This window comes from Colias philodice, chromosome 31 (genome assembly GCF_061535455.1).
Source record: "Colias philodice isolate Cphi_HAF_F1 chromosome 31, ilColPhil1 Martin Lab GWU primary, whole genome shotgun sequence".
Classification (NCBI taxonomy): domain Eukaryota; kingdom Metazoa; phylum Arthropoda; class Insecta; order Lepidoptera; family Pieridae; genus Colias; species Colias philodice.
Window position 1 is genome coordinate 4,542,445 of NC_143116.1, and position 21,671 is coordinate 4,564,115.

At 34.4% G+C, this 21,671-nt stretch overlaps 1 protein-coding gene across 3 annotated transcripts; it reads right to left on the reverse strand.

Moving 5' to 3' along the window:
* Positions 1-282: 282 nt before the first annotated feature.
* On the reverse strand, positions 283-20,691 carry Brd8 (Bromodomain containing 8). Of its 3 annotated transcripts, none has more exons than XM_089713577.1 (19): positions 20,431-20,691; positions 18,923-19,103; positions 17,406-17,598; positions 16,263-16,364; positions 15,157-15,282; positions 14,616-14,811; positions 10,970-11,042; positions 10,130-10,195; positions 9,676-9,819; positions 9,200-9,348; positions 7,795-7,940; positions 7,276-7,418; positions 6,342-6,443; positions 5,166-5,238; positions 4,133-4,232; positions 2,403-2,537; positions 1,398-1,506; positions 701-804; positions 283-359 (listed from the first exon to the last, which is right to left on the reverse strand). In XM_089713577.1, the coding sequence occupies exons 1-19, from the start codon at positions 20,613-20,615 to the stop codon at positions 353-355; spliced, it is 2,334 nt and encodes a 777-aa protein (XP_089569703.1). In that variant the 5' UTR covers positions 20,616-20,691; the 3' UTR covers positions 283-352. The 3 variants fall into 3 exon arrangements, with proteins under 3 accessions (XP_089569703.1, XP_089569701.1, XP_089569702.1); XM_089713575.1 differs by having other exon boundaries at positions 284-359; positions 7,276-7,424; XM_089713576.1 differs by lacking the exon at positions 283-359 and having other exon boundaries at positions 655-804; positions 7,276-7,424.
* Between the last annotated feature and the right edge of the window lie 980 nt (positions 20,692-21,671).

Consider the following 21,671-nt stretch of genomic DNA (forward strand, 5'->3'; position numbering starts at 1 on the left):
CTATGTTACCGGCTCCTTTAGACTTCATTTTGATCCACTTTAACGTTTAGCGTATATAGCAAAGTGGGTAAATAAAACAACATTTCATTCATTATTTATGTATTATACATTTATTAGTTAACAATCGTGTAAGTTTCAATTGCGCGGCTTGTGAGCTGTGTCATGCGGGCGCCGCTTGCGTGCGGGCAAATATTACTGACTCCTTTAGACTCAATTTTGATCGTTAATGTTTAGCGTATATTTTAATATAGATATACTAAGTGGGTAAATAAAACAACACTGTTCCATGTATTATTCATTTATTATTACTTAACAATCGCTTGTACACTACACATATTATAACTAAGTTAGTTCAGTTTCGCGGTTTGTTTGCTGTGTCGTGCGGGCGCCGCTTGCGTGTGTATTTACAAATGTCTATTAAAATTTTCCTACAAGAATGTTTTTTTTGTACTAGTACAGTCAAGGTAGTAGCAAAGTGGGTAAGGGCCGATTTTTCAATGCTTGGTTAAAACTTATCTATAATATTAAAATGTCACGTAAACTGTCAAATACGGGCAATTAGAATACGTTTTTAGAATGATAGTTTTATACATTTCGACGAATAAGTTTTATCCAAGCATTGAAAAATCGGCCCTAAATAAAACAACATTTCATTCATTATTCATTTATTAGTTAACAATCGTGTAATTTAGTTCAATTGCGCGGTTTGTGTGCTGTGTCGTGCGGGCGCCGCTTGCGTGCGGGCGGTGCGACCAGACCAGCATGAGCTTGTGCTGCTACCAGCATACCCAACTGGGATTGTGCCTGTATAATAAATGAAAAAAATATTTACTGTGCACTAAAAGACGACAAAATAAAACACTAACCCAGCAAAAAGCGAATACAGAAGACGGTCTTATCCCTTGGAGCAAATTCTTCCAGACAACTACAGAGCAAATGAAAGTTACAAAGAAACGAAATCCAATAAAAATTTATTATGGCCATTTTACTGATTAGGTTAAGTACTTTCGATATCAGTTTAAATTATTTTGATATCTGCAATAGTTACGGAATAATCGCCTGTGCACACTTAACGATTACACCCTGTATTATATAACGTGCGTATTTATTATAATGTAAGTTAAATAGTGTAAGTGTGGCCTGTTTGAGTTCGGTTTGAGTGTAACACAACTCTTCTTAGAACTCTTTCCATATCGACTTTTCAACTCATATTTACTTTATAATAAATTGAGTGTGCCTGAGTTAAGTGTAACTTGAGTTTGAGAACGGTTTGAGTATCACTCATCTCTTCTTTAATTTCCTACCTCGAGTAGATTTTAATATGCGTGTTCTTCTAATTTGAGTTAATTGTAAGTTGAGTATGACTTGAGTTTGAGTACAGTTTAAGTGTCACTCACCTCCTCAAACATTTCCTTCGCCATAGTGTACACGCTGTGCGAACTACTATTGTATATTAGAGCGTTAGACAACATTAGAAGCACGTCGCGTTGAAATTGCGCTGTTGTTCTGTAAATATATTTTTTTTTTATAAATAAATATTATAGGACATTATTACACAAATCGACCTAGTCCCACAGTAAGCTCAATTAAGGCTTGTGTTGCGGGTACTAGGCGACGATAAATATAATATTATAAATACATATATAGATAATAACACCCAGACCCAAGAACAAATAATTGAGTTCATCACACAAATATTTTCCCTGACCGGGGATCGAACCCGGGACCGTTGGCTCAGTAGACAGTTACTTTACCACTGCGCCAACCGCGTCGTCATTATCATTATTATATTTATTACAATAAAAAAGAGCGTGTGTGCCAAGTACACGTGTCAGAAGTGAAACTGCTTTGGCAAGATTCAAAGATAAATACATCGCCTTAAATTCTAATTATACTTATTTACGATTTTGGTATCTAACACGGGAATCAATATTATTATCCCAGCTGTTTCATTACTATTCTGTCCCTTTCGTAATTTACTCCCCCCACAAAGTTTGACCCCCTTCCCTTTTTAGGGTTCCGTACCCAAAGGGTAAAACGGGACCCTATTGCTGAGACTTCGTCGTCTGTCTGTCTGTCTCCAGGCTGTATCTCATAAACCGTGATAGCTAGAAAGCTGAAATTTTCACAAATAATGTATTTCCGTTGCCGCTATAACAACAAAATAAAAATTAAAATATTAAGGGCCGATTTTTCAATGCTTGGATAAAACTTATTAGTCGAATAATGTATAAAACTACAATTTTAAAAACGTATTCTAATTGTCCGTATTTGACAGTTTACGTGACATTTTAATATTATCGAGTAATACTTTATTGGACGGATAAGTTTTATCCAAGCATTGAAAAATCGGCCCTAAGTTTACCCCATAGTACGGAACCCTTCGTGCCACGCCCACTTACCTAATAACCCCCGAGTCAATATTCCGGCGTATTGTAGACAAATCCATCGGCCGTTTAATTAACTGGCTATAGCCAGGCGCTTCTTCATCGGTGATCGGACGGAGGAATAGAGACGCGTACTTGTGCGCGCAGAGCCTGGTTACAAACACAGTATATATTGATTTTTATATGAAGAACAAAAAAAAAAACACAATATAATATGTAACATCCTACTTCCTACTAATATTATAAATGCGATAGTTTGTGAGGATGTGTGTGCGTTTGTTACTCTTTCACGCAAATACTACAATACTACTGAACCGATTACAATGAAATTTAGCACACATATAGAGGGTAACTTGGATTAACACGTATGATAGGTTTTATCCAGGAAATCCCACGGGAACGGGAACTATGCGGGTTTTCCTTTGAAAACGCGGGCGAAGCCGCGGGCGGAAATCTAGTATTATATATTTACTTGCTATCTTAAGAAAAATTAATCGTAAATCTACCATGTAACATAAAGAGTATGTATTCATTTTAATTTAAAAATTGCAATACAAATAACACAAAAAAAAATATTTAAACCTTTTCATAGCAGGATAAAATACAAAAAATCGCATTTGTTACGAGTTAAACTTAAAAGTACTGCCTTTAGGCAACAATTACTGACTTTTTAACAAATTAAAATTATCAACACTGAAGTTCAGCAATTACTGACCTCCCACAGCAAGTACAAAGTCAATTTAACTGACCGACTTTCAATTAACACGGCTAAGAACACTATTAACTTAACCTTTCAAACAGAAAATCAAAATCAGCACTGAAAGACTTCTTTACAAGTGGTAAATCAAAGAAACAGCTACCGTCCTATAAAAAACAACTTTCTTTTTTTAAAATGACTTCTTTGAATAATCGTAGAATTATGATGGATATACTTTTTGTCTCAAAATTATTTAATTACAAAATTGATTGTCCCCAAATACTGCAAAGACTCAACATAAGAGTGCCTTCTAGGTACCCACGTAAGGTTTTGCTACCACTTTGTCCTCCTCTTCGCAGAACTGTGTCAGGCCGTAATTCTCCAGTTCCGAGATTTTGCAAAACTATTAATAATCACTGTGAGCTTTTTGACATCTTTTCGGATTCCCCCAGCAAACTCCGCAAAATACTTCAAGATTTTTTTTTAAACTTATGAATAAGATTTACTGTATACTTTTTTCTATTGTAATTAATTTTCTTTTTTTTTATATGTACTTAATTAAAAACTGCTTTAACATTTTTGCATGATGTGTTTGCCTGTAAGTGTTTGTTACATTTATCATGTTTATTTTTGTGTTTTAAAATTTTTGTATTGAGTAAAATGTAAACAAACGTTGGTAAACCAATAAATAAATAAATAAATAAATAAAAAAAAGACAGCATTTACTGACCTGCCATATACAAGCAAAAAAGCTTAATCTTTAATAGCTTCTCATTAAACAAAGCTAAAACCTAACTTCACTAAAAAAAAAATTGGTTGTCTGTAAAGTCGGTTTACTGACGATAGTTGAACGTGACAACGACCGATTGTGCTTCTTTGTCGCTCGTTCCGCGCTCTCGCTCGCACTTCAAGCCTTACATGGAACGCCTCAGAGCGAGGTAACGCCGCATGAGTCATGTTTTTTCGTGCGTGCAGCCGGCTCTATCGAATTATAAGACGTTGTCACGTCAAAAATCAAAATCAGCACTGAATCACAGCATTTACTGACCTGCCATACACAAGCATGACACTTTTCCTCCACAAGCGATGCTGTCTTTCAGCCTCGCTCGAACTGGGAGATTCCGGAGCACTTTCCGACCCTGAACATGCTGAGAAAAAAACAACATATAAAATAAAAAATAAATAAAATAAATATTTCAGGACAATTTTCACACACGGCACGATCTGATCCCATACTAAGCTTTCGCTTGTGTTATGGAAATATGGCTGATAAACATACATACAATTTTAAATAAATACTTAAATAGATAATTAACACACGGCACAGAGCAAACATCTATGTTCATCACACAAATATTTGCCCCGGGTGGGAATCGAACCCACGACCTCTCTTGGAAGGCAGGGTCACTACCAACCAAGCCAACCGGTCAGTCGAAAAAACAACATTATTATTTATTATCATTAAAGTACAATAATGAATAAACTAGACTAAAAAGAACGCTCAAAATTTGAATTATGATAATATACAGTTACATATTTTGTAAAATTAAATTGTAATACTGAAATGATTTAAAAGAGCAACTATGGAGTTTCTTGCCGGTTCTTCTCCATAGATACTGCTTTCCGAATCGGTGGTAAATGTTAAAAATATGTAATGACGTTTCAAAATTGCTTCTCGAAGAAGTCTAATTGAATAAATAAATGTTTGAGCTTGAGTTTGAGTTTGAGTTTTGTCCAAAGCAAAACTCTGCCTGTACTTGTATTAGGTATAGTTTTTTAATAATCGATACAAATAGATAAAATAGATAATAAATACAAATAGATAATTTTTTTCAAACTTTAAAGTATTCTATACTAATATTATAAAGCTGAAGAGTTTATTTGTTTGAACGCGCTAATCTCAGAAATTGCTGGTCCGATTTGAACAAATTCTTTCGGTGTTAGATAGCCCATTTATCGAGGAAGGCTATAGGCTATATATCATCACGCTAAAACCAACAGGAGCGGAGCAATGCTGGTAAAACCGCGGGGCACAGCTGCTAGTGTAATAATATGTACAATGTATTATTATGTTCACTTACTCCTAGAATCGGATTTTTTCTTTCTCGAATAATCTCTTTTCTTCTTTCCGTCTTTCTCTTCTTCTCTGCTCAACTGCAAATGTAATAATATAAAGAATTTTATTAGACCGCATATATCTTAATATACAGGGTGTCCCACTATTGGTATACTAAGCGTGAAGGAACTTGTAGTTTTACATACACTGATCACGTAAAAAATACTTAAACAACAAAATTACGTCAAAAATTTTTTGCTAAATTTTTCCTGAAAATCCATGTTGTCTTCTCTAGCTTCGCGCAGCCGGCATATACCGTTTCGCTAATGTGAGCATTTTGTCTATGAAAACATAATCTTAAACGATAGCTCATGTTCATCTATTTGAAAAAAAATGCGTAAAAAATGCAAGTATTTTTTACGAACTCAGCGTATGCAAAACTATAAGCTCCTTTGAGCTTAGTATACCAACAGTGGGACACCCTGTATATAAATCTCGTGTCACAATGTTTGTCCTCAATGGACTCCTAAATCACTAAACCGATTATTATAAAATTCGCACACCATGTGCAGTTCGATCCAACTTGAGAGATAGGATAGTTTAAACATGTAGGTACCACGGGCGAAGCCGGGGCGGACCGCTAGTGATATTATATTTTAATTTATGTAAATTTTATCAATTTTTTAAGTGATTTCTGTATGTAAATTTTGCGTATTGTGTTTGTAATGTTGTCCTTGTCCAATATAGAAGAAAAAAAAAGCCGGGTTGCACTGGGGGAGTGCCGGCAGAAGTGAAAACTTGATTATTAACGTTGAGCATGTTTGATATTTTGGAATGGTATCCGTCTTACGCTTTTTCGATCAGGTCACGTGTCCTGACGCGAGTTTAAGATTTTATACCCATTACTGAAAAAGTGCTCAACGCCGCTAAAGAAGTTTTCACTTCAAAAAAAATGTGTGCGTGTACCAGTGTACACACGTAAGAAGTGAAACTTCTTTATGGCCTTATTTTTCAAAAAATAATTTACTATATGCAACTTTACAGAAATACGTCGAATCACGCGTAGTAGAAATAAGAAAATGATGGCGCGTAACGGAAAAATGTCACGCGTAACGAAAAAATGTTACACTAAATTTTTTTCCAACCCCGATAAAGAAGTTTCACTTCAAAAAGAGTTATAAGAGTCGGTAAGAGATCTTACCTCCATAGGCGTGTCGTCATCCGTCTCTGTGTGCGTGTCTTCTGCCATTTTCTCTTGCGCTAAAGTCTCTTCTTTTATCATATCCTTTAGTGGAATTGAGTCCTGAAAGAGTTTTTGTTTGTATGCTTCGATCTTCAAAATTACGCAATAGATTTTGATGGGTTTTTTTAATCGATAGTAATTCAAGAGGAAGGTATATAATTTATTAAGTTCTAGATATAGGAGGCGAAGCCGCGAGCGGAAAGCTTGTTTATTTATAATAATTATTTTAACAAAAAATAATATTTATAAAGCATTTAAATGCCGTAAAACCAAAAAAAAATAAATTCAAAAAAACTAAAGCCGCCAGAAAAAGACCAAATTTAAATGGAACTCACGAAAGCTACTTGCTTTATTTATAAAAAAAGAATCATCAAAATCGGTTATTCAGTCAAAAGTTTTAAGGTAACAAAGCCAAAAAAAAAATACAGTTTGGTGGTTTTGTAGTATGTAATGTATATCTTTGAATGTTGCCAAAAGTGTCACTTCTGACACATGTGCTCGGCACACGCTCTTTTTTAACATAGTTTATATATATTGTAAGAAATAAATAAGCTAGGCCGAGTTAAATATTAGTTTGAAATGTAATAAGAATGCACTGCGATTCTACACAGCTACCTAATTGATGTAGGTAGTTGATAACAAATCGCAACAAGTCAACGACTATTAGCAAAGTGAGGGTAGTTGGGTCGAACGTCGTTTAAACAACGTCCGAGCCCCTAGACACGATTCGTACGAATGCGCCACGAGTCAAAGGAAAGCGGAGGAAAGAGGACAGCTAAACATGTTCGGACAGGAAATAGTGACAACTATATTGACAACTACTCATCCACATAAATATTAAACGTTTTACGTCTAACAATATAATATTTAGGATTATATTTGTCAAACTCACTTCAGCGTCTTCATCCTTCCTATCTTCCTCCGTTTCTCTTCCCTTCTCTTCTCCACTCTGTTCTTCTATCTCTTTCTTCTCTTCTTCCATCTCTTGTTTCTCTTCTTTGACCTCTGGCGGTGGAGTCGGCTCTTTGATCGGTTCTGGAACTTTATAAATTTAAATATTAACTTACAAATAAATAAAATTTGTTTGCAAGTTTGGCAAAACGTAACGGATTACATTCATTCAAACTATTAAATCTATTGATAAATTAAAAAGGCACTGAACTGATATAAAAAATATCAGTTTCACTTATTTTAAATTATGCATTCACTAACTTACTAATTAACTCACGCACTAGCTAATAACTCAGTTGGTCACTTACTTACATACTAACTCAAACACCCACTAACATACACACTCACTAAATTTCTCACTCTCACACTTACAATCACTTAATCACACTCTCACCCACTAACTCACTTACTCACCCACTAACTCACTCACTGACCCATTAACTCACAAAAACTAACTTACCAGCGGGCGGTTCTTCCGGCGGAAGCGGTATATCCTCCGGATGTATCTGCATGACGTCATCACTTACTACTTCCGGTGGTTCGTCTTCTTTTTGTTGCTGTTGTACTTCCTCAATTATTGGCTCTGGTTGTTGTTGTGGTTGTGGTCTGTAATTTATTATTAATAATAACAATGTTTATTTACAAAAGAAAATCGAAATTATGCCAACTTTGGTTAAATATTTGTATTTGCAAATTAAAAACTTGTTGTGTGATTTTTATAAACAATGAAAAATATAGCAACGCGGGATTTTTAAGTCTGTCAAATTTTTTAAAAACTTGTTGACAGGAGTCCGGTCGCTATGTTTTCTAATAATTGTAGAATTTTGAATTTTTGAATTTTGGAGGGGCGCGCCATGTTATCGTAGTTTATCTCTACAATATATTTAACAGAGATAACTCAAATTTTAAACCTAGTTTGAATATATTACATTTGGCATCATTTGTAGCCTGGAAAATGTTCGGCCAAAAATAATATACAGGGTGTCCCACTATTGGTATACTAAGCGCGAAGGGACTTGTAGTTTTGCATACACTGATCACGAAAAAAACACTAAGTAAAACAAAAAAATTAATAAATTTTTTCTTTAAAATCCATGTTTTCTTCTCTAGCTTCGCGCAGCCGGCATATACGGGCATATTGTCTATGCGTCTGGAATTTTAAAAGTATTTTTACTCAGCGTATGCAAAACTATAACATCCTTTGAGCTTAGTATACCGACGGTGGGACACCCTGTATCATCACTACATAGTATAAAACAAAGTCGCTTTCTCTGTCCCTATGTATGCTTAAATCTTTAAAACTACGCAACGGATTTTGATGCGGTTTTTTTAATAGATAGAGTGATTCAAGAGGAAGGTTTTAGTATATAATTTATTAGGTTTTAGACAAAACGGGCGAAGCTGCGGGCGGTAAGCTAGTATTATCATAAAACGCAATAAAAAAAACTTAAATATTGCACCTAGGTTGTATATGTATGTATTTATTAATTCTATATTAATTTTATTGAAGTCAATCTTATTTAAGCGCGTTAAGAGTAAAATTTCTAAGTCGCGTCATGGCAATACCGTCACGTCATGGAGTGAGGCGACGACTTATCTTAGAATCATGCCAAAGAAATTTCATTTATGACACGTGTGTTCGGTACACACGCTCTTTTTTATCTTAATCTTATCTTAATATATTATATAAATCTCGTGTCACAATGTTTGTCCTCAATGGACTCCTAAACCACTTAACCGATTATAATAAAATTCGCACACCATGTGCAGTTCGAACCAACTTGAGAGATAGGATAGTTTAAACATGTAGGTACCACGGGCGAAGCCGGGGCGGACCGCTAATATTATCTTAAAAAATAACTCACTCTTCTACTATCTCCTCTTTAACAGGCGGCTCTTCTTCAACTTCTGGTATCTCTTTCTCTATCTCCTTCTCTTTCTCTTCTTGAACAACTTCTACCGTCTCTTCTTGGGGCGGAGCCTCTGGTTCCTTTGGTTGTATTTCTTCTTTAACCTGAAATTTGCATTATGGTTTTTTTTGTATGTGCCAAAAGTCCTTCTAAAGTGCTGGACCAATTTCGATTAAACGTTTTGTCTTTGGACGCCAAAATGGTTCATATTTGCATTTAACAATCTGCCAAGTAAATAATATATATTTGAAATATAATAAACTATCTGTTTCTCCCGGCTTCGATTGAGTTGAGACGGAATAAAAAATGCTATAGCTTAAAATGTTAGTTAATTAAAAAAATAACCTTTCAAATAGTAAAATTATTTTTAAAATTTATTGATAAGTATTTTTTGGAAATAAAAAAAAAACACTTTTCTAAATTTAACTTACCTTTATTACTTCAGGCTGTATAACCTTAATTTCCGTCGTCGGAAACTTAACTTCCGGGAACGATACCCTCACTTCCGGTTCCTGTGGCGGGGTAGGGGGTTTTTCTGGCACTTCCGGTGGCACTTCTATTGGCACTTCCTCTGTCTAAGTAAGAAAAATAACATAAGTATAATTTATAAAGAACTAGCTTTTCGCCCGCGGCGTCACCAGCGATTTAAAGAAAAACCCGCGTTCCCGTGGGATTTCCGGGATAAAACCTATCCTATGTGTTAATCCAAGTTACCCTATATAATATGTGTGCTAAATTTCATTGTAATCGGTTCAGTAGTATTTGCGTGAAAGAGTAACAAACACACACACACATCCTCACAAACTTTCGCATTTATAATATTAAGTAGGATGTAGCCTATATCAATAAAGCTTTAAAACAGAAAATACTAGTAATGATAATTACCATTTCTACATCAGTTGTTTCAACGATAGCCGGTTCGACGATTTGCTCGGTCTCCTCGGTTTCCATCTAAAAAATAAATAAATAATAAGTTAAAAAAAGTATACCTATAAAGAATTTCTCTATTGTAAATTACAATATGATAAGTATTCATTTTTTCGCATTATTAGTTAGTACACACCATAGAAATCTAAATAACAAGACACATAGAAATGCTATAATGTCATAATTCATATGAAAACCGATGTCGCCAAAATCAACACATTTAAACAGATAGCTAAACAGTACACACAAGTAAACTATGCCTTTTATTGGACAGCTTGATTTTAGTGAAAACTAACTTAACTATTAAATTAAGCTTTTGAATATGTATCCTAACGCACGAATTTACGGTTTATTTTAGAATAACATCCCTAAGTATATGAGACTTTTTGCTCCAATACGAACAAACGTGATAATAAGAATGGTCGACTGTGTCATTCATTTTTATTTCGATTATGTACTATGGTGACACTCGTAATACTTGTAAATATTCTATAATTTTAAGGAAAAACGGCATTATTTCTAAAAAAAAATATTTTCCGATGAAATATTATTCCTTTATAAGTATAATTACAACTTGTGGAAGAATTTCCGCAATGGGAATTGCTGAAACACACCATGTATACACTCATACGTCTCCAGAGCAACTGAACAGTGACGAATGCACTGGTGATGTGCAAATCACCTGAGTGGCGACAAGGTCACGCACGCTTACGACTTCTAGTGTCTTGTTATTTAGATTTCTATGGTACACACACTTATAAATTGCATTTAATTCCTAAAAATACACATAAAACTTACCTTAATCTCCTCCTGTATAGGCTGTGGTGGTTCGTTTGTCTGTTCGTCCTCTTTTTTATATTGTTTTTCGACCCTGGAAAATGTTCAATTGTATAAATTATTTTATTTATAGAAATAACACGCGACGCCGGGTTAAATATTAGTTTGAATGTAATAAGAATGTACTGCGATTCTACACAGCTACCTAATTGATGTAGGTAGTTGATAACAAATCGCAGCAAGTCAACGACTTAGCAAAGTGAGGGTAGTTGGATCAAACGTATAAACAACGTCTGAGCCTCTACTAACTTTTTTTTTAATTTTGTTCTTAATGCCCTCTCGTTTGACTGACCGGTTGGCTTAGTTGGTAGTGACCCAACCTTCCAAGCCAGAGGTCGTGGGTTTGATCCCACCCGGGGCAAATATTTGTGTGATGAACATATGTATTTGCTCTGTGTCCGGGTGTTAATTATCTATATATGAGTATTTATTTAAAAATTATATATGTATATGCATGATTATCAGCAACAATAATCTATATACAGTGGTGGACGTTTAATTAGAAACAGGTAACACGATGAAGTAGTCATCAAGTTTATTTAACATTTGTGTATTAAAGTATTAGAGATTAAGCATTATTTCATATGTAATAGAACACCCGTTTATCTAGTTTTATAAGAAATTGCTTAATTTTAATCAAACGTTAGCTTAAATTAATAAAATCAAACAACTTTAGGTGAAGTCTGATTTCCGCGTATTTTCAGTCTGGACAACAAATTAGAAACAGCTTGTTTCGAGTGTTCTAAAGTCAAAACCTATTAAAATGCCGTCAATATTTTTTTCTTCTATAAATATTTGCACCGTTTTTTAAACATTCTATCTAAAAGCTTCTGAAAATTAATTAACTTTGCAGCAAAAATGGGTAAAAGTAAGATTCGTGACCCATCAACAAGAAAAATAATTTTAAGTTTATATTTTGACAAAAACTGGAGTTACAGGAAAATTGCAAATCATTTAGAGTGTTCGATAAAAAGATATTAAATGCTATAGTTTATTTCAAAGAGCATGGTACTTCTGATTAAGTGCCTAGAAAAGCTTGACCATGAAAAACTACTGCTCGCGAGGATAGGTAAATTATTCTTTTCGCAAAGATAGATCCATTTAAAGGTTCCAATTCTATTAGGAAATATTTTTTTGAAAACGTGTGAAAATCTCTTACAATCTGAGCCACGACGTTGTAAAGCCGTTGTTGTCTATAAAGATTATAACACGGACATGTATCAAGATAGACTAAGCGAGTGTATGTACTTCCCGTGTCCAAACTATGTTATTGAAACTTACTTGACGCTGGCCTACACTCAGTCCGCGCTTGCAGTTCACCAAGGAAAGACGTGAAGCTGAATAAAGTAAAATGCCGAATTGCGCCGTTATAAACTGTAGAAACTCCACAGCTGTGAGTGGCCGAGTTAGCAGAGATGTTTCCTTCCACCGGTAAGTAATTTTCTAATCAGAATATGCACTATTTATTTTAAAATCAAATAAAGAATATCTGTGGAAAACGATCGTGACAAACACGGATACCAAATCATACGAAATGATTCGGAATACATTGCGGCTTTTACTTGGCACGGTAAAGATCGCGTCGTATGATAACAAGCAATGAATAGCGTCTTCTCATTTTTCTGTTCTCATTTTTCTGTCCAATTTTGTGGTTAGTGATGTTCATTTGATGCAACAGTTCTCGATTCTAATCGATTTTATAATCGAACAGAAAAATGATAATTTGTAGGAGCAATTTTTCAGAAAAAAAGGCATAGATTTTTTTTGTCATTTAATACGACTTGACCTAGAACTTTTAAGTATTTTAATACAAAGGTACTAAAAATAAATATTATGACATGGACGCCATTAGTTAAAGTGTCATCTTGGGAGTTTTTTAAAAAAACTCCTTATTGCTTAGACTATGTTTGTTTTTTCAGTTTTCCAAGTAACCCGAACATAAAAGGAAAATGGATCGATGCAACGGGACATAAAGATTGATTGATTGACAGTTTCATTACTTTCTTTCGATGGCCTCTCTAGTACGTAGTACATGGTAACTCAATGGGCATATGTAAGAAAAAGCTAAAACACATTAGTGTACTTGTTAGAATATTAAAAGGTTTATAACTTTATTTTATCATCCCTCTGTCTATGGTAATTATCATTTTTCTGTCTTGAATCGATTTAGTAATCGATTACGATTCATTTATTTGACTACCTCTTAGACATAGATCTAGTTTGATCTGATTTCTTTCGATTTACTTCGATGGGATAGGACGATACTAGAATCGCCGCGCGAGTGGCGGCCTAATCGATTTAGCGTAAAATGAAATTAACATCACTAAAAAGCGCTCGTGACGTCATAACGCGTCAAGGTCAGTACAAAAAATATGACACGCTTGGTTTTCATACAGATCGCGGTACTTGCGTTGTCTACTTAAATATACATGTCTGTGGATTATAACAATCTAAAAACAACCCCATACTATAATGTTTCCTCCGCCTTGCTTAACTGTTTTTAATTTATTATCTAACGTATGGTTAACTGGACGACGCGCGTATCTTTTGCCATCAGAATTGATTAAATTAATTTGTTTCGTCCTAAAATAAAACTTTTTCACTGGCGGACTGTTCTCAAACAATATTTCTTAGTAAATGCAAATCGTCGTTCCCTGCCTAATAAGAAGCTGTACTTTCCTGGCGTCTCTCACAAACAATTTTGCCTCGACTTACCACCCGAAAACCGATCTCATCGACACATGGCGTGGTTCATCTTCGGAAAAAACTAATTTTATAATAGAATTTGAGCTTTTAAATGGATCCATTTTTGCCAAAAGAATCATTTGCCTATCCTCGCGAGCAGTGATTTTTCATGGTCCAGCTTTTCTAGACACTTGATCAGAACTACCATGCTTACTGAAATAGACTATAACATTGAATATCTTTTTATCGAACACTCTAAATGATTTTCAATTTTCCTGTAACTCCAGCTTTTGTCAAAATGTAAACTTAAGATTATTTTTTTTGTTGATGGGTCACAAATCTTACTTTTACCCATTTTTACTGCAAAATTAATTAATTTTCAGAAACTTTTAGATAGAATGTTTAAAAAACGGTGCAAATATTTGCAGAAGGAAAAAATATTGGCGGTATTTCAACAGGTTTTGACTTTAGAACACTCGAACCATGCTGTTTCTAATTTGTTGTCCAGACTGAAAATACTCGGAAATTAGACTGCACTTAAAGTTGTTTGATTTTATTAATTTAAGCTAACGTTTGATTAAAATTAAACAATATCTTATAAAGCTAGATACACGGGTGTTCTATTACATAAGAAATAATGCTTAATCTCTAATACGTTATCATACACAAATTTCAAATGAATTGGATGACTACTTCATTGTGTTGCGTGTTTCTAATTATACGTCCACCACTGTATATAAAAATGAAACCCGTTTCGCGTTGTCACGGCATCACGTGTGAACGGGAGGACCGATTTCGATAATTCTTTTTTTATTATATTCCTTGAAGTACGAGGATGGTTCTTATGTAGAGAAAACGTAAATATGTACCCCGGGCGAAGCCGGGGCGGACCGCTAGTGTTAAATAAAAATACACAACTAACCTCTGCGTCCCCTTATGCATAGCGGCGACGGGCGGTATATTAATATCTATATCTCTGAATGCGTATACATCCTCCGCCTTTATCTCTATATCGTCAATATCCACTGAGGGGGTGGGGAGTGGGGTAGGTAGGGGGAGGGGAGGGGGGAGAGAGGGGAGGGATGGGGATGGGGGCAGGGAGGGGGAGCTGGTGCTAGCTGGAACAATAATGATAATTATTGTCTTTATCACAACATTAAAAAGTCAAAAAAGTTAATATTTCGGGCGGGTTTCGAACCTGTGCCTTTTCGGCGTATTAATTTTAAATTGGCTATAGTGATGTCAAATTCGCATTATTTTATCAATTCGTATTAATTAATATGTCATTAAATTTGACCAAATCAAACTCACTTTGACCAACTTAAATTTCCATTAAACATAGCGTTGACCAACTCAAATCAGCTTTTACTATCACTTTGACCAACTCAAATAAACTTTTACCAACACTTTGACCAACTCAAGTCACCTTTAACCACCACTTTGACCAACTCAAACCAACTCACCTTTCAACTGATGTTCGATTTGCACCAACTGACTCTTTATATGTTCTATGGCGGCGTGTTTATTTTCATGTGGTTGTTCCAAAAGAAGGGATAGTGTGGGTGCTCCAGCACTTGGTGAAATTGCGTCTGAAAGTACGAAAAATCTTATCTTAATACTATTATAAAGGCGAAAGTTTGTAAGTATGGATGTATGGATGTATGGATGTTTGTTACTCTTTCACGTAAAAACTACAGAACCGATTACAATGAAATTTAGCACACATATAGAGGGTAACTTGGATTAACACATAGGATAGGTTTTATCCCGGAAATCCCACGGGAACGGGAACTATGCGGGTTTTTCTTTGAAAACGCGGGCGAAGCCGCGGGAGGAAATCTGGTATAGTATAAAACAAAGTCGCTTTCTCTGTCCCTATTTCCCTATGTCCCTTTGTATGCTTATTAAATCTTTAAAACTACGCAACGGATTTTGATGCGGTTTTTTTAATAGATAGAGTGATTCAAGCGGAAGATTTTAGGTTTTAGACAAAGCGGGCGAAGCCGCGTGCGGTAAGCTAGTATTACAATATAAAGAACTAAAACAAAAGTGAAGTTAAATTATCCAATTACAAAAAAATATCGATAAAACAATTGAAATAATATATATTTAACTACCTTCATTTAAAAAATTGTTAATTACTTTGTTCCATCAAAGACAAATAAAACAATATTTTCTTTTAAATCTATAATAATAATTAGTAAGCATTCCGCCCGCGGCTTCACCTGCTTGTTTTAAATCTTAACAAATTATATACTATAGCCTTCCTGGAGAACCAGTTAATCTATGACAAAAAATCCCATCAAAATCTGTTCTGTAATTTTAAAGATCAAAGCACATGTATGTTGTGATTCAAATCAAACTCAAACTCAAACATTTATTTATTCAATTAGACTTCTTCGAGAAGCACTTTTAAAACGTCATTACATATTTTTAACATTTACCACCGATTCGGCAAGCAGTATCTATGGAGAAACGGCAAGAAACTCCATAGTTCAAATCAATTCAAATATCAAATCAAATCAAATATCAAATCAAATCAAATATCAAATCAAATCAATTCACTCACCAACCACATTAGCGGGATGTGTTATGTGCTGCGGTGTCGTGACCACAGGGGTTGATTTTAGCAACGACGATAGTAGCGGCGAAGAGGGTGTCGACGATGTTGCTGTATATAAAAATATCAATATATAAAAATGATTATAATTTTGAAGTGAATTTTCTTTATCGGGGTTGGAAAAAAATTTAGTGTAACATTTTTTCGTTACGCGTGACATTTTTCCGTTACGCGCCATCTTATTCTTATCAATACCACGCGTGATTCGACGTATTTCTGTAAAGTTCCATATAGTAAATTATTTTTTTGAAAAATAAGGTCATAAAGAAGTTTCACTTCTTACGTGTGTACACTAGTACACGCACACATTTTTTTTTTATTTAACATATTTCTTACATGATGTAATTTATATTAATGATGCAATCACAAACTCATTCAAGTGAGAAAAATTTCAAGGCAATACCGTCACGTCATTGATTAAGGCGACGATTTTGGTATTGTGGAGTTTCACTTCTGACACGTGCGCTCGGCACACACGCTCTTTTTTTGTGTCAAATTAATATATTGTTTTATCAGTGTATAATATTATGTACATAATATTGATATTTGAAAAAAAAAATATATATTTAAAAGAAATTCGTTGGCAGATTTGGGATCATGTAGTATAAGGAGAAGTCTAATAAAGATCTTTTATGAAGATTATTTATTCATTCAAATGTTCTTAAAGCGAATTTAATTCTATAAAAAAAATAGAAATATTAGCATTAGAGCCAGCGCGCACGAGCAACTTTGTCTCCGCAACTATTTTGTCTCTCCACCCATGGGCTAGTATGAAAGTGCGCGCACGTAGCGACGCAACTCCCCATACAATTGATGGGAGAGACAAAATAGTTGCGGAGACAAAGTTGCTCGTGTGCGCTAGCTCTAAGTGAATTAACGTAAATATTACTAAGTTTTCATTTTAAGTATGTACATGTCGTTGCCATTTCATGAAATGAGCAAATCTACGATATGGAAACGACATACACACAAAATGAATTGCTGTTTATATACATTGGCAACACACTTGTGTCTTGCCAATGTACATAAATTGTGTATCTGTGCGCGTTAGTTTGTAATTCCTGATATTTACACGTACAAACACACACTCACCCGCTGCAGTAGGTTGAGCGTTCGGGCGCCACGTGCGCTCAGCTCTTGCCCTCTTATCCTCCCTCTCTTTCAGCCACGCGGCGCGGCGGGCGCTCTCCTTCTCCCTCGCACGCTTAGCCGCTTCTATACCAGACCAGAGCTCGTGTAGACGCTCTTCGGGCGTGTTCGTGTTGCGCACTTCTGTTATCTCGTTCTGGATTTGAATTCAAATTCAAATTTCAAAATAACTGTCAATTTTGATTCCACAAATAGTGAAGTGCTTGAATTTATTTTGAATTTGATTAAAATTTCACAAATACTAAGTTTAATGTATGAATATGTTTTGTATATGAATGGATTTGAATTCAAAATCAAATTCAACGACAATTTTCAATTTCAGAAGAATTTTATCAAGTGTTTGGATTAATTATTTTCTTACCCAATAAATAGGCTCTTAAAACAGTATAACAAATTGTCAAAAGATTGTGCAATAGACATAGACATATTCTCAGACAGTCTTCCAAAATTTAAAAATAATGTTGTTGCTTCATTTGTCGCATGATTAACATCATTGGTCTCGGTCAAGTTTTGTGTGTTTACTATTATATAAATTTGAAATGTTTAGTCAATTTAGATTTATAAGTTAATTATTTACATTTTTTTTTTGTTTTCTCATAGTTCTCAACATAAAAAAATATTTAAATGTAAGATACTAACTATCACTGATTTCTTTTTAACTTATTTTTTTCGAATTAATCGTTGTAGTTATTGTCATAATATGTAACCGTTTTATTTCGCATGTGGTGTTAGCCTTTATGTAGTTATTACATTTATGTAAGTTATTTTGTAATCTTTTTTTGTATGCTTGTACTGATGTAATAACTGTTGGCTGACCTTAAATAAATAAATTACCCTGATTCAAAACTAGCCTACATTTTCATGCGCACATACATTTATCAACACACTAGCTGCGCCCCGCGGTTTCACCCGTGTGGCTCCGCTCCTGTTGGTCTTAGCGTGATGATATATAGCCTATAGCCTTCCACGATGAATGGGCTATCTAACACCGAAAGAATTTTTCAAATCGGACCAGTAGTTTCTGAAAAACAAACTCTTCAGCTTTATAATATTTATTATATATTTATTATCTAATATCTAATATCTAATCTAATATATATTATAAAGGCGAAAGTTTGTAAGGATGTATGGATGTATGGATGTTTGTTACTCTTTCACGTAAAAACTACTGAACCGATTACAATGAAATTTAGCACACATATAGAGGGTAACTTGGATTAACACATAGGATAGTTTTTATCCCGGAAATCCCACGGGAACGGGAACTATGCGGGTTTTCCTTTGCAAACGCGGGCGAAGCCGCGGGCGGAAATCTAGTATTATTATAAATATTATACTAGACGTAGTTCCCTAGATTGGTGCGTTAAAACAAACAAACAAATACTATAGCTGATAATAAAACACATTTTAAATTCAAATCAAATTTTTCACCTAAATTCAAATTCAAATTTGAATCTCACCTTCAACTGCTCATACTGCTGGTTCATCTCTGCTATGTTATTCTGTATCTCATGTATCCGTTGCTCTGTAAGACGTTTGAGTATGCTCTCTTGTGGCGTCTCCACGCCGCCCTCCGAGTTGCGTTTCTTGCGCTTCGGCGTTTCCACGTGCTCCAGTAGAGCGCCATATTGCGCTGCGCAACTGGAAAATCAAATCAAATCAAATGTCGGTATAAATAAATAAATATAAATAAATATTATAGGACATTATTACACAAATCGACCTAGTCCCACAGTAAGCTCAATTAAGGCTTGTGTTGTGGGTACTAGGCGACGATAAATATAATATTTAACAAATACATATATATAGATAATAACACCCAGACCCAAGAACAAATAATTGAGTTCATCACACAAATATTTGCCCTGACCGGGGATCGAACCCGGGACCGTCGGCTCAGTAGGCAGTTACTTTACCACTGCGCCAACCGCGTCGTCAGTTATAAATAATTCAAGTATTCAATTAATAGCAAGATAAATTATTAAAAAACCGGCTATGTGTAACGAATATATTATATTTCGATAAAACAAGGAAATCAATTGAATAAAAACAAATAAAATTGTTTTAACATTACATGAAAGTTCATTTCTTTTCCTTATTTTAAAAAGTCCCACTCGACGTTTTATTGACTTGCAATGCAATATGTTTTCTATTAATAAACTCAAAACTCAAACTCAAACATTTTTTTATTCAATTAGACTTCTTCTAGAAACACTTTTGAAACGTCATTACATATTTTTAACATTTACCACCGATTCGGAAAGCAGTATCTACGGAGAAGAATCGGCAAGAAACTCCATAGTTGCTCTTTTTAATCATGTCAGTTTTACAATTTTACAAATTACATATGTAATATCATAATATATTATCATAATAATATGCCAAAGAACTGTGAATATTATCCATTACTAGCGGTCCGCCCCGGCTTCGCCCGTGGTACATGTTTACGTTTTCTCTACATAAGAACCATCCTCATACTTCAAGGAATATAATAAAAAAAGAATTATCGAAATCGGTTCAGCCGTTCTCGAGTTATGCGCTTACCAACACATTTTGCGATTCATTTTTATATATAAGAAGATCAAGTGCAATATTATTTAGATTTCTAATTGATGATATATTTTACATATCCAACAGTGAAAGAACTATTAGAATCGGTCCATTTTCGAGATTAGTGTTCAACATCTTTTCTTCTTTATTATGATAATACAATAGAAATTTTATGCTATAAAGTCCCAACTTTATGAAATATGTTACATGGTAAGTTTGTGCCTATCTAATGGTAAATAATTTAAAAATAAGTTTAGTAGTTCTTGAGTAAAATTCTAACAAACGGTAATTGCATCATAACTACATACCCGATTTTGAAAATTTATTTTACAAGTTCAACTTTGATTCCTGCGTGATATAGACAATACTTCGTTTGATTTTATCGGTCAGATGTAACGAATGGCCAATCTATACACACCTTTTTTGTGAATACCAATCGGCAGGTCTATTAGGTTCTCCTATAGTCTTCAAAGCTCGTGAAACAGACATCCAATTTTGGTCGCCGCTTCTGACGACCGCGGACGCGAGACATAGCTGCTCCCGAACGTTCCATGTGTCCAGCGGCACCCGTTTTAGTTGCAAACGCTCTTGTATCGAACTCATTTCACATTTATATGTTTTCACAGCGTTTTTTTATAAATAAAAACAATAGGTAGTGCATCGCGTCTCACAGCCGCCTAATGACCACAGTACACAGAGCAAGTAATTGCCACAGTAGACATGGGTAGGTAATGCGTGTAATAGTACAAAAGTAATATCACTTTGACACGTAATGCAACATCACGCATTACGCATCAGTTACAAACATCACTCGCATCACTCACTTTTTTTTTATTTTGTTTTACATTTGCTTGCGTTCATTACAATTATTAACAAACAACATAAAGTACGTGGCCAAGTATGAAGGAAAATCAACTACATTTTTTAAATATTTACTTAAATTGTAATTTTACGATATGTAATAACTAATAAGTATTGCAGTTATTATTGCTATTTTTCAATATGATCTGTAATACTTCACATATCACCTTAAACATTACTCGGTCATCATTTCATTAAAAATCGATCGGGTAATGTGTGATGTTACGGAGTAATATCACTTCCGTGGAAGAGATGCGTGATGTTGCATTACTATTTGACGTACTGTTTTGCGCATGTCTAGACCACAGATTAAGTATTAGTTACTAATGACAGTTGACAATAATTGACATTTGACGTATTTTAATTTTACTAAACGTCATTGTCATTTGACGTTTGAGTACTTTTTAGAACCATAGAGAATTTTATTAGAATCAGGAAAACCATAGACACAAAGAAGCAGTTCTATGAAGAACATGAAGAACTTTGGAAGAAGGAACCCTTGAAGAACCATTGAAAGTACGTATCACGTCGCTTTTTAACCGACTTCAAAAAAAGGAGGAGGTTATCAATTCGGCCTGTATGCTTTTTTTATATGTATGCATGTACACCGATTATAATTTTTATTTTATTAGCATTTTTGTCTGATCGCGATGATTTAATTGAAATGTAGCAAGTAACTTTGATGCACTAAAAAGTATTAAATAAAATTAACTACGTTAAAAATACCTACTTCAAAAAGTAAAAAATAAAAAAAGATTTGACACATATTATTAATTACTCCATATTTAGATAAGCTAT